Here is an 11,574-nt window from a genome sequence, read left to right as displayed (position 1 = left end):
TGTCACAAAAGAAATGATCTCAGACATAAGTCAATGTCATGACAATTCATGTTTACCCCATCTTTCTTTTTCTTTTCTTTCAAAATTTCCCTACTGCAAATTACATTAACTTATCTGCAATCTAATATAGATTTTAAAAATAATATCATTCATTCTAGGTACAAGTCAATCATACTATATGATATAGGTCTGTGCTCGTGGCAGAACATCGATAGGTATAGGTGTGCAAGACTGCACACCTACATCTATCGGTGTCCTGACACGAGTTTGTATCATCACAACGATAAGAGAAAGCAAAACAAAAAAGAGGTACCTATGGCGTGTCTTGGAGTTTGACTGAACATGGCAACCTGAGGGAGGAGGAGAAAAACGTTGTGCTGAACCTCCAAACCAAAAGCGTCGTCATTGCCAAAAATACCCCTGAGTTGACCGCCCATAGGGTGTGAGTTTTTCCAACTCCAGTTGCTAATTGTATTTGACTTGAGTTTAAATTGCTTTAATTAGTTAAGTTTTAGAGGGTTAAATTAAGTTTAAATTAATTTTCTTTGTAATTTTATTAATTTAATGACAAATATTATTTAAATAACATATATTATACATTTAAAGTTGTCGTGTATGACTTAAATGTTACGGGTTCGAGGCATGGAAACAGTTTTTTTACAAAAATACAAGGTGAGACTGCGTACTATAAATCTATTACAGTCTGCTCTTTTCTCGGACCCCACATACATGGGAGTTTTGTGCGTTGAGCTGTCATTTTTTTTATATTATACATATATATATATTTATTGCTTAACTTTTTTTCATATATTAACTACTATGGTTAAAATTAGAACTAGTAATTTTGTAATTGAAATGTTGACTCAAAATATAGATTTCTTAAAAAATTGATCCTAATAATTTGTGACATGTAGTACTTCCACATTAGAGTCCGCAACTTCAAATTTTTTGAAAGATAAATTTTGTGAAATTTTATATTGCTTATTTTAATATTTTTCCTTCCATTTGCATAAAATATATCTGTACGCTGCTTTCCTTAAAAAAATTTTTGCATCTGTTGCTGAATACCAAACAAATGCTATCGAAATATTATTTAAATTTGACAATAAACTAAATTTATTTCATCTAATATTATTTAAGTTATACAATAAACTAATTTCATTTTAGACACATATGTATACATTTAAAAAGTGAGACTTAGTCTGGTGCACATTTTATGAAAGCTGAATATATATTTATACCTTATATTAAAATTGAGTCATTCATTTATTAATTTCTTTTAATTTTTTTATACAAAAAATTTAAACCATTACACTCATACTTAGAAAATATTATTATTTGTATTATAAACCAATTAACAACTCAATTAATTTGTGTAAATCTTATTTACTGTTTTCATGTAACTGTTTTTTGGTTATTTTTAATTCTCAGGACTCACGAGTCATTCCACATGCCAAGTAGGGGTAAAATCGTAATTACGCATTAAGCATTAGAATGTCCAAATGTGTCGGTAATGAATATATATATTAAAATGAGCGACGGCCCACGGAAAACCAAAGTCCGGCAACGGAGGCCATTTATTGCGCCCGGAAAATAGAATTGGCGGTTTCATAATTCGTACGGATTGATTAGAGAGGAGGCGAGGAGCTATAGCCTGTAGCAATTGAAGTTCAGGTATAAGTCTTCGTCTTCGCGAGAAACCTAGGGTTTTCGATTTTTGTTTTCGATCCTGTTTGGGAGCTGGAATCAACGATGGCGAAGCCGAGGCATTCGCGACACCAGGGCAAAAAATTGTCGACATTGGCTCTGGTTCTGAGCATGCTCCTCATGCTGTCGATCGTTCTCCTCATGCTCCTAGCTCTCGGAATTTTGTCGCTTCCGATCGGCACCGAGGACGAGTCTTCGTCGGCCAATGATCTCAGTTTCGTCTCGCGCAAGCTCGCGCTTGGGTACGTACTTATGATTGAGAGATTGATCCGTTCGACGCCAACGCTGATTCGTGACGCCTTTTTATTTTTATTTTTAAGTAATAATTTGTCTTTTGGTTGCAGTGGTAGTGGTGGTGGTGGTTTTGGGGAGAGAGGAGAGCAATGGACTGAAGTTCTTTCTTGGGAGCCCAGAGCTTTCATTTATCATAATTTCTTGGTGATTTTTCCATCCTTTGCATCTACATTTTTTTAGTTATTTTTTTTATTAAAAAACAAATTGTTCATTTATAAGGGGACTGGAAAATTGTCTTTGTTTTGTGTAATGATTTTTGGTAACTAGTTCTGGGGAGTTGCTCATCTGAAAATCCCTCTACGTAGCTGGTCATGAAGTTTAAGATTCGAATTGGAGATTTAATTTTCTATGTTGCATTTCTATTTGGAAATCGAGCATGGCTTATTGATGTGCGTTTGACGCACCCAGTTTGTGTCATGCTTTGATTATTTTACAGGAAAAAAAAACTCTTTGAAGCTTATAGGTTCTGGCGTTCTGCTTACGATCAGCCAATTCAGTGGCACCAGTCTGGATTTTAATGTCCTGCATAAAAGCTGATGCTTGTAATGCCTAGGATATTTTTTGTACTATTTCCTTTATTATTTTTAAGATATTCTTGAAGCTACTAATTAGTATTGGCAAATATACAAATATTAAATGGTAGTAAAAAAATGTTCGATTCTATTCCAGAGTTACTTAAGAATGAATGAGTTAATGGTTTGATTGATCTCTTTGTTCATTTTATTTTTTGTATATATGCAGTGTGTGGTCTATATATATAATTTGTTCAATCATATTTCAAATTCTAGGATGAGTGCAGTTGTTAGAGTCTTCTCCTTCCTTCTCCAAAAGTCTTCTTGGTATTTGGTTTTGGGCAGGTTTACCCTATTTACTTCAAATCCGGTTCTCTACAATACACCCAAATTGGTAAAACCAAGGGCGACCCAGACCGCCGCCCAGTCTAGTTGAGGTTTCAAAACCATAGTTTTGGGGAAATGGGCTTCTTTTTTTTTTTTTTTAAAGCTTAGCAAAAAATTTCATATCTTTTGAATGTTATTCAAGAATAACCAATGGTCCCAGCCCCCTCTTCTTTTTCAAGAGTACAATTTTTATGACAACATGCAACACATAAACTAAGCACTTGACATGGATGTTATTTTTAACAGTCAAAGGAAGAATGTGAGTACTTAATAAATCTTGCGAAACCTCATATGAGAAAGTCATCCGTTGTTGATAGCGTAACAGGTCAGAGCAAAGACAGCAGGTTTGCTTTTCAAATCCACCATCTTTGTTTCCACTGGAGAAACAGAAGTATTAATTTGAAGGAAACTTATTCAGCCACTTTTTCCCTTTTTATTAGCTTTATTTGTATTTATATTTTTACTGTCTAAAGATTACTTGTACAAGTGTACTTGACGTCTCTTGTCTGCAGAGTGCGTACAAGTTCTGGAATGTTCTTGAGGAGAGGACAAGATAAAATAATTACAAAAATTGAGAAAAGGATTGCAGACTATACTTTTATCCCTACAGGTATGATTATGTATATTGTATTTTATTATGTTTGTGCACTCTTTGTTGATAATGTGGTAAAAAGCCTTAGATGTCTCACAAGTTTGAAAGATATTATAATTTTTTTCTCACAAAAGTTCCATTGCAAATATAAATGAAAGTAATTTTAGATCAAGAGCATGATTTCGAAAATCAAACTAGTGACCAACCCAAGCCATTGGATGTATATAAAAGGTAAGTTAATTATGCATATTTTAGATTTATCATTAAATTAAAACATGAATATGTAAAACTAATCTAGGCTTTAAAGTTTAAACAACAACAACAAAACAAAGATTTTAGTTGCACTAGATGAGGTCGGCTACATGAATCCTTCTCCGCCACGCGCCAAATTACATGATCATGTATGGTGTCCTCTGATATTTTGAGGGCTATTAAATCCTTAATAACAATCTCATTCCAAGTTATTTTAGGTCTCGTTCCCCTTCTTCTACAGTAACTAGCTCACTCCTCAATGGTACACTATTTGGCCTAGCTGCCCCTTCCTTGTCTTATCCTCCAGAGGTATAATTCCTAACTTACTGCGAATATGTTCTTCTACTAATATCTTTTAATGTTATACCACTCATCCATCTTAACATTCTCATTTCGAGAACTTATTCTTTTTGGATATGTTGTTCCTTAGTTGCTCAACATTTTGATCCATATAGCATGGTCTTAAAAGCTTCTTATAAAACTTTCCTTTAATTTTAAGTGTGTTCTACAATCACACAACACGCTTGAAGTACATCTCCATTTTACCCATCCTGCTTTAACTTTATGTATTACATCTTCTTCAATTTCTCCTTAACTTTAAATAATAGATTCAGGGTATCGAAATTTATTAGTGCTATTAATTTCTTGGCTATCAAGTTTAATCTTTTCTTCTATATTCCTTTTAAGCACTGGAATTCATGTATTATGTCTTGTTTCTACTTATCCTAAAATCCTTAGATTCTAAAGCTTCTCTCCATAATTCTAACTTTGATTCTACTCTATTATAGTTTCATCAACCAAGAGAATATCATCTGTGAACAACATATACAAAGAAACTTTATTTGAGATGTTCCTAGTAAGTTTATCCATCACCAAAGCAAAAAAAAAAAAAAGAGTTCAGGTTGATCGTAATGCACATGTATTGTGATTGGAAATTTCCTTAACTCTCCACTAGTAGTCCTAATGCTAGTCATTATGTACATGTCATTAATGACATAGGTATATGTATTGCATACTCCTTTTTATTTTTTTCATTAGAACCCACCATAGGAATTTTCTAGGTATCCTATCACAAGCTTGCCCCAAGTCAATAAAAACCATATGCAAATCCCTTTCTTTTCTCTAAAATTTTCCATTATCTTTTTAAAAGATATATGATTTCTGTAATTGATCTCGTAGGCATAAAACCATATTGATTTTATGAGAGCCTCATTTCTAATCTTTTTCTTTGTTTGATCGCCTTTTATCACAGTTTCATTGTACGACTCGTAAGTTTAATTCCACGATAGTTATTACAATTAAAAATATGAATTTACTATTAACTATTGTATTGAAAATCTTCAATTAATCAAATGTGTGGCTATGAGTTTATAAAACTTGCAATTATTAATTTACTACTCACTTGAGAAATTTCAGTTAGCATACAAATAAATTAAATAATAAACATTGCAATTTACATAGTGGGGTGTTATTTTAGGTTGCAATGTTTAAATTTAAAACTACTGCCTATCACAAACAATGATTTTTCTGTTTGTTAGTCTTAATTTAAAAACCTACTGCTACTTCCAGAGTTTATAGAAGAAATAAGTAACCATTCAAAATCTTCTCAACATGCTTAATTTTATATGGGAAATCAAATGATTTCAAAAGAGCATGCTTTGCATTTTAATTTAGAAAAGTATGAAACGTTCAAAATTCAGACTTGATGCAGCATTCTCTAACAAGTAACAAAAATTTCAACCTGATGAAAGAGGTGGAGCTGCTGCGACTTAAGCTGCTGCAGGAGGCTGTGTCTTAGGCTGGAGGAGGAGGACGCTGAGTCACTGGCTGCCATAGGAGGAGTCTGTGCTGCAGGCTGGGATAGGAGGATTTCCCAATCTGCTGAAGAGGTGCTGAGATGCAGAATGGCTCTCTCTGTTGAGATGAAGAGTTCTTAGAGAGAGGCTTAGGGATTTTAGCCTCTCTGTGTCATTGACTACTGGAGGGGGAGGCTGCTGCACTGCCGTCTGGGGGAGGAGGAGGATCTGCAGTTCTGCCGAAGAGGGGCTGAGAGGCAAAGTGCTCTCTATTTTGAGTCAGAGAGTAGAGAGGCTTAGGCCCTGTTCACTTGTGGAAAATTGATTTATTTTTTACTTCCATATTTTCAAATAATTACAAATAATACCACCTTGTTTTCTAGTTTTTCAAATTTGGTTAGGAATGTTGAAACATTTTTAAAATTTGTTTTCCAGATTTCCTATATAAATTTTGGAAAATTGGAAGATGAGGTGGCATTTTTATAACTATTTGAAAATTTGGAAATGAAAAAGGAAAAATGTTTTCCACAGCTAAACAAGCCATCAGGGGTTTCCTTAGTTTTTAGTACTTTTTTATTTTTCCAAACTTTTGTGTGTGTGTTTTTTTTTCCTGTTTGTTTATCACACCGGATTAACCTAGCCTTTACTGGTACGGTCGGTTCTCACTAGCTCACCTGATTTCTTACTGGGTCACTTCATTTCCAAGTGTCAGCTGTTTCTCAGACCAGACAGGTGCCTGATTCCGTTTGAACTGGGTTGGTCTGGCCGTCCTGGTCTGGATTTTAAAACCCTGATTTCTTTTTTGGCCCATACCGATTTATAACTCTACTTGATTCTCATTTTTAATTCAGCTGTCATCAGTTCCTATTCTGATTTATACTTCTTTATTCAAATTGTGTGTTGTCTGGATGGGGAATGGAATTTGTTGCATCATTTTCTGGGGAAGGAAGCATACACCCAATTATCTCAATTGCATGCGAAAAATCTATTAGCTTTGAATATTGTTGCATCAGGCCTTTATGCCTGTGGTAAGTTGTGTCATGATTAGAGTGGATGCTATTTGAAACATTAGAGAATTAGGTTTGAATATTGTTGCATTGGGTTTCTGTGCATGGTGCTGAGTTGTGTCACAATTAGAGTGGATGTTTAACAACTTCACCAACCACTTTGTTTTCTATATTTGCATTTGCATGGCTTGAGCTTGTTTTGCCCTTTTGATATACAGGGGCATTATGTTAAAAGGTTGTTTTCTATGGCTTTGGAGGGTTCTCTCAGAGAGAGAGAGAGAGAGAGAGAGAGAGAGAGAGATTATGTTCATTTATGATGTGTGAGAAAAAGATAGATTGTTTTTTCTTATGTTCAACATGCTTTCACTATGCCTCCAGTGGGTTCCTTACCAAGTCACTAGGCCACTACTTGTGAGTCGCTGGCTCATTCTTCAACAAGCATATGCTTAGAGCCCTGGGCTCCTCCCACTGCTTGGGAGCTTACGGTTTTCTGCTCTGTTTCACTCCTTAGGAAAAATGTCGTTTTTTATTATGTTCAACTTGCTTTCACAATGGCTTTGGATGGGTTCCCTTATGAAGCCACTGCCTATGTGTTGCTGGATTATTTTCAATAGGCATGCGGTTAGAGCCCCTGGGCTTCTCTAATTTTGCTTGGGAGCTCTTACAGTTTCATGTTTTCACCCTTCCCTCATGGCACTACTTTGTTGTTGGTCACCCAAGAGTATTTGGCCTTGTAAGATGGTAACTTCATAACTTTAGTGCATTGAACTTGTTTTTCCTTTCCAATGTACAAGGGCATTATGTTCTTTTATGCTATGTGGAGAGAGAGAGAGAGAGAGAGAGGGAGGGAATTTAGTTTCTTGAACTTGCTGTGCTCTTCAATATACATGGGCATTATGTTCTTTTATGCTGTGTGGGGGGGAGGGAGGGAGGGAGGGAATTTAGTGTCTTGAACTTTCTGTGCTCTTTCAATATACATGAGCATTATGTTCTTTTATGCTGTGTGGGGAAAAGGTTGTTTTTTCTTTTGTTCAACTCAATCACTTAGATATCTTCTTAATTGCATTTGCATGTGTTGAACTTGTTTTACACTTCCAATGTATGGTAGCACTATGTTCTTTTATGCTATGCGAGGAAATGGTTGTTTTTTCTTGTGTTCAACTTGGCCATTTTTTTCTTGTATTGTCCTTGATGAATATTGCAGAGAGAGAGAGAGAGAGAGAGAGAGGTTTACTAACTTCAGTACCAACCACTTAAATATTTTCTTTATCCCATTTGCACGTCTTGAACTTGTTTTGGCTTTTCTAGTGTTCCTTGTATCTTCCTCAGCAAATATTAATGTCTTAATTCAGAAGGCACTACTGAGCTCTTATGTGTGGTTGTCGCGGCGTTCCAATGGTTGTGTTGTTAGTTGGGTCTCTGGTGGTTTAAGATTCCTTTCTATCGGTCTGTAATTTGTATGAGCAATGCTTTAATTTTATGTTGAGGAATTCAAGCTACGTTTACTATACAATAAATCTCATTCTTTTAAAGAAAAGTTGGTAAATCAATGTGTGCTCAGTGAAATTTTCTTGGAGCCTTGAGCTTGCTCATTAATTTTAAATTTGGGATTATTTTCCTCCACAGAAAGATGTTATATGTTAACTGAAGTGGTTTGTTCTTTTTTTTTTTCAACTCCCGAGATTTACTTTTAAACTCTGCACTTGTAACTGAAAAATCATAATTTGTTTTCTTCATATTATTCACTGAAACCAGTATCGACATGTAAATTTTCTTTTGTTTCTCAAATCTCATTGTTTTCTTTTTTTATTCTTGGGTACTTTATATGCTGGCTGTAATAATTTTGCAATATACAGAGCATGGAGAAGGGCTTCAAGTTCTGCACTATGAAGCTGGGCAGAAATATGAGCCTCACTTCGATTACTTCCTTGATGAGTTCAACAGTAAGCGTGGGGGGCAACGGATAGCTACTGTCTTGATGTATTTGTAAGATTTATCTTTTGTTTACCCTTGTTTTGTTTGTTATTAGCACAGCATTCAATTTTCATTGAGACACATCTTAATGCACTGATTTCTTTTTGTCTGTTTATTTTGTCCTTATTGATGCAGGTCAGATGTTGAGGAGGGGGGTGAGACTGTCTTTCCATCAGTCAAGGCAAATTTCAGTTCAGTGCCATGGTGGAATGAGTTATCCGAATGTGGTAAGAAGGGCCTTTCTGTTAAACCAAAAATGGGCGATGCATTGCTGTTCTGGAGCATGAGGCCTGATGCCACCTTAGATCCTTCAAGCTTGCATGGTGAGGAATTATTCAACTATACCAACTCATTAAACATAAGGCTTGTTTGATTTGGCAGAATAGCTGTTTATGGATTAAGATAAAATATAGTTTAAATTTTGAGAATTGAGGGAATAGTTATTCCTTATATATTTCTAATTATTTCATTCAAGATGTAATATGGAAAGAATAAACACCCCCATGGTGAAATTTTGGAATAATTGTTCCTTGTCTCTATTGACTAATAAACAAATTTCTCCTTGTTATTTACTTTATAGTAACAATATAATTTTTTGTATAATTAATTATAACTAAACCTATTAAAACTAATATATATTCTTAAGAATTCACATTCTGCATATCAAACATAACCAAAATGATTCATGAGCTTGATATGTGTCGTGGTTTATTTCAGGTGGTTGTCCTGTTATTAAAGGGAACAAGTGGTCATCTACAAAGTGGTTGCATGTTGAGGAGTACAAAGGGTAGTCACTTTTGAAAGGTATTTTTCTATTGCTGCAGTCATTTTATGGACAGTATTTGAAGTCATTAATTTTAAGTCACTCTGTTTTCTAGTTTTCCAACATTTCATTGAAAAACTTGAAAAACAATGAACGGATGTTCTTCAAACACTGGGAAGGAAAATAAAAACTATTTTTCACAACTAAGCATGAGTTGCGAGGGTGAGTGGATAGGACGCTGGCCTTCAACTGATAGATGTGGTTGTGGAGATGTCTAGGGAAGACTGCATACGTCGTGCTCTCCTTGGATCCTCCATATTAGGGGTGTACACGGTTCGGTTCGGTTCGGTTATTACCAAAACCGTCAACCGAACCGAACCTATCGGTTTTTAAAACTACTGAACCGCAACCGAACCGTATACCGTCGGTTTAAAACCAAACCAAACCGTTTATTTTACGGTTCGGTTCGGTTAATTCGGTTTTATCAAATTTTAAACAAACAATATAAAAACGTAATTAAATAAAGCCAGCCAAGTCAGGCCACGGCCAACTGGGCCACGCCCAACTGGGTCACGGCCAACCGGGCCACGACTTTGAGTGAAAAGCCCAGCACGTAAGTGAACAAGTAGATCCAACTTCAATAAATAGGGTGAGGAAAATTTTTTCTTCCCATTTCCAATCGATGTGGGACGGCCAGAGCACCAAGATAATGTGGGCGTGACCGTGAGCGACTGGCTTGGGCGACGGGCATTGCTGTGTGCCTGTGTGTGAGCGTGGGCGTTGCTGTGTGGAGATGTGGGAGTTGCTGTGTCCAGTGTGCCTGTGTGTGTCTGTGTGAGCGTGAGTGTGGGCGTTGCTGTGTGTGTCTGTGTGAGCGTGAGCGTGGGCGACTGGGCGTTGCAGTGTGTGACTGTGTCGGCGTGGAGATGTGGGGTGGGCGTTGGCGACTGGCGTGGGCGGTGGGCGTGAGCGTCGGAGACTCGGAGAGCATGGTAGTCGGCACTGTGCACAAGCAGTGTGCGGTGGGCGTGAGCATCGTGGAGATGTGGGCGTTGGCGACTGGCGTGGGCGGTGGGCGTGAGCGTCGTTGGTGTGGGCGTAAGTGTCGGAGACTTGGGGGGCATGGCCGTCGGCACTCGGCTGTCGGCACTGTGCAGTGTGCAGGTTACCAGGAGGCAGGAGATGGAGACGATGATGCCTAGCGCCTGCTGTGGTAGTAGCACTGTAGCACTGTAGCAAGCTGGTGGTTCAGTTCTTCCCAAGCACTCATCCCACATTGCCAAAACGGGAAGTTTTTGTTCTCATTCTCCTTTATAAAATCCTTCCCCACTCCTTTGCAAAATATGAGTCAATAATTTAAATTAAAAAATTAATATAGGTATAATTTCTTTTTCATGTACTTGTAATCAAAGTTCCCATAGATAATTATTTTGAAATTATAATCGGTTTTCGGTTTTTACGGTTCGGTTTTTGAGTGAAACCGAAACCGAAACCGAAAATCTATTTTTTATATATACAAAACCGAAACCGATTACCGAAACCGAAAAACCGAACCGAAGCTTCAAACGGTTCGGTTTCGGTCCGGTTCTCGGTTTTTCGGTAAATTTTGTACACCCCTACTCCATATGATGTAGAAGCATTATACATTCTGTTTTACTTTTACACTGGTGGTACCTTATTTGCTTGGCAATTTGTAATTTGTATAGTGATGATCGCTGTTCCCAGCTTGTTTGCTTTATCCATTGGACTTTTTAATTTTGGCAGGCTCCACGGAGGTGATGTGTTGTGGGTTACTTTTGGCGAAAGATTGTGTTAAAAATACTGCAGGCCTAGCCCTTACATAGGGCGCCTGCCCTGCAATTCCTTTGGCTCTCGTGTCTCGACCCTTGCAGATTTTGTAGGCATTTTTTTTTTTTTTTTTGTCTTTTCTGGCCTTGTAAAACCCACTTTTAACCATTTGGGTTAGGACCCATTTGTCCTTCCCTCTGTTCAAAAAAAGAAAGGAAAACTCAGCTTTGCATGGCTTGTGAGGAACATATATGTTATCCTCATATTTTGACAATTAGTTTTAGGAGTGTGGAGACGGGCAGGAGGTCATGGATTGACAGCCTGATGTAAAGTAAACTACAAAAGATAAATGAGTTGATATACAAAGATGTTTGCTGATTTTTGTTTCTGTTTTTTACCAGGAAGGAAATGGTGATTTGTCACTTTCATTTGACCCCAATTTTTTTTACTTAATGATATACAAAGATATTTGCTGATATTTGTTTCTGTTTTTTCCCAGGAA

The 11,574-nt window shown here is 36.7% G+C and overlaps 1 protein-coding gene across 3 annotated transcripts; it reads left to right on the top strand.

Annotated features, from left to right (window-relative positions):
* The first annotated feature begins 1,517 nt into the window (after window positions 1-1,517).
* On the top strand, window positions 1,518-11,450 carry LOC131162130 (probable prolyl 4-hydroxylase 3). Of its 3 annotated transcripts, none has more exons than XR_009138685.1 (9): window positions 1,518-1,949; window positions 2,052-2,145; window positions 3,147-3,244; window positions 3,413-3,510; window positions 8,404-8,533; window positions 8,657-8,844; window positions 9,239-9,325; window positions 9,400-9,608; window positions 10,919-11,052. XR_009138685.1 is itself a non-coding variant. In XM_058118308.1 (8 exons), the coding sequence occupies exons 1-7, from the start codon at window positions 1,753-1,755 to the stop codon at window positions 9,310-9,312; spliced, it is 879 nt and encodes a 292-aa protein (XP_057974291.1). In that variant the 5' UTR covers window positions 1,518-1,752; the 3' UTR covers window positions 9,313-9,325; window positions 11,049-11,450. The 3 variants fall into 3 exon arrangements, 1 of the variants encoding a protein (XP_057974291.1); XR_009138684.1 differs by having other exon boundaries at window positions 1,524-1,949; window positions 9,563-9,608; XM_058118308.1 differs by lacking the exon at window positions 9,400-9,608 and having other exon boundaries at window positions 11,049-11,450.
* The last annotated feature ends 124 nt before the right edge of the window (window positions 11,451-11,574 follow it).

This window comes from Malania oleifera, chromosome 8, assembly GCF_029873635.1.
Source record: "Malania oleifera isolate guangnan ecotype guangnan chromosome 8, ASM2987363v1, whole genome shotgun sequence".
Taxonomy (NCBI): Eukaryota; Viridiplantae; Streptophyta; class Magnoliopsida; order Santalales; family Ximeniaceae; genus Malania; species Malania oleifera.
Note: the sequence above shows the minus strand (reverse complement) of the source record. Positions and strands in the feature narration are given on the sequence as shown.

Excerpts from the sequence above, each read along its gene's own strand:
- LOC131162130 (XM_058118308.1), top strand. The coding sequence starts at position 1,753 with ATGGCGAAGCCGAGGCATTCGCGACACCAGGGCAAAAAATTGTCGACA. Across the intron at positions 1,950-2,051 it reads TCGCGCAAGCTCGCGCTTGG|TGGTAGTGGTGGTGGTGGTT; the intron begins GTACGTACTTAT and ends TTTTGGTTGCAG. Across the intron at positions 2,146-3,146 it reads TCATTTATCATAATTTCTTG|TCAAAGGAAGAATGTGAGTA; the intron begins GTGATTTTTCCA and ends TATTTTTAACAG.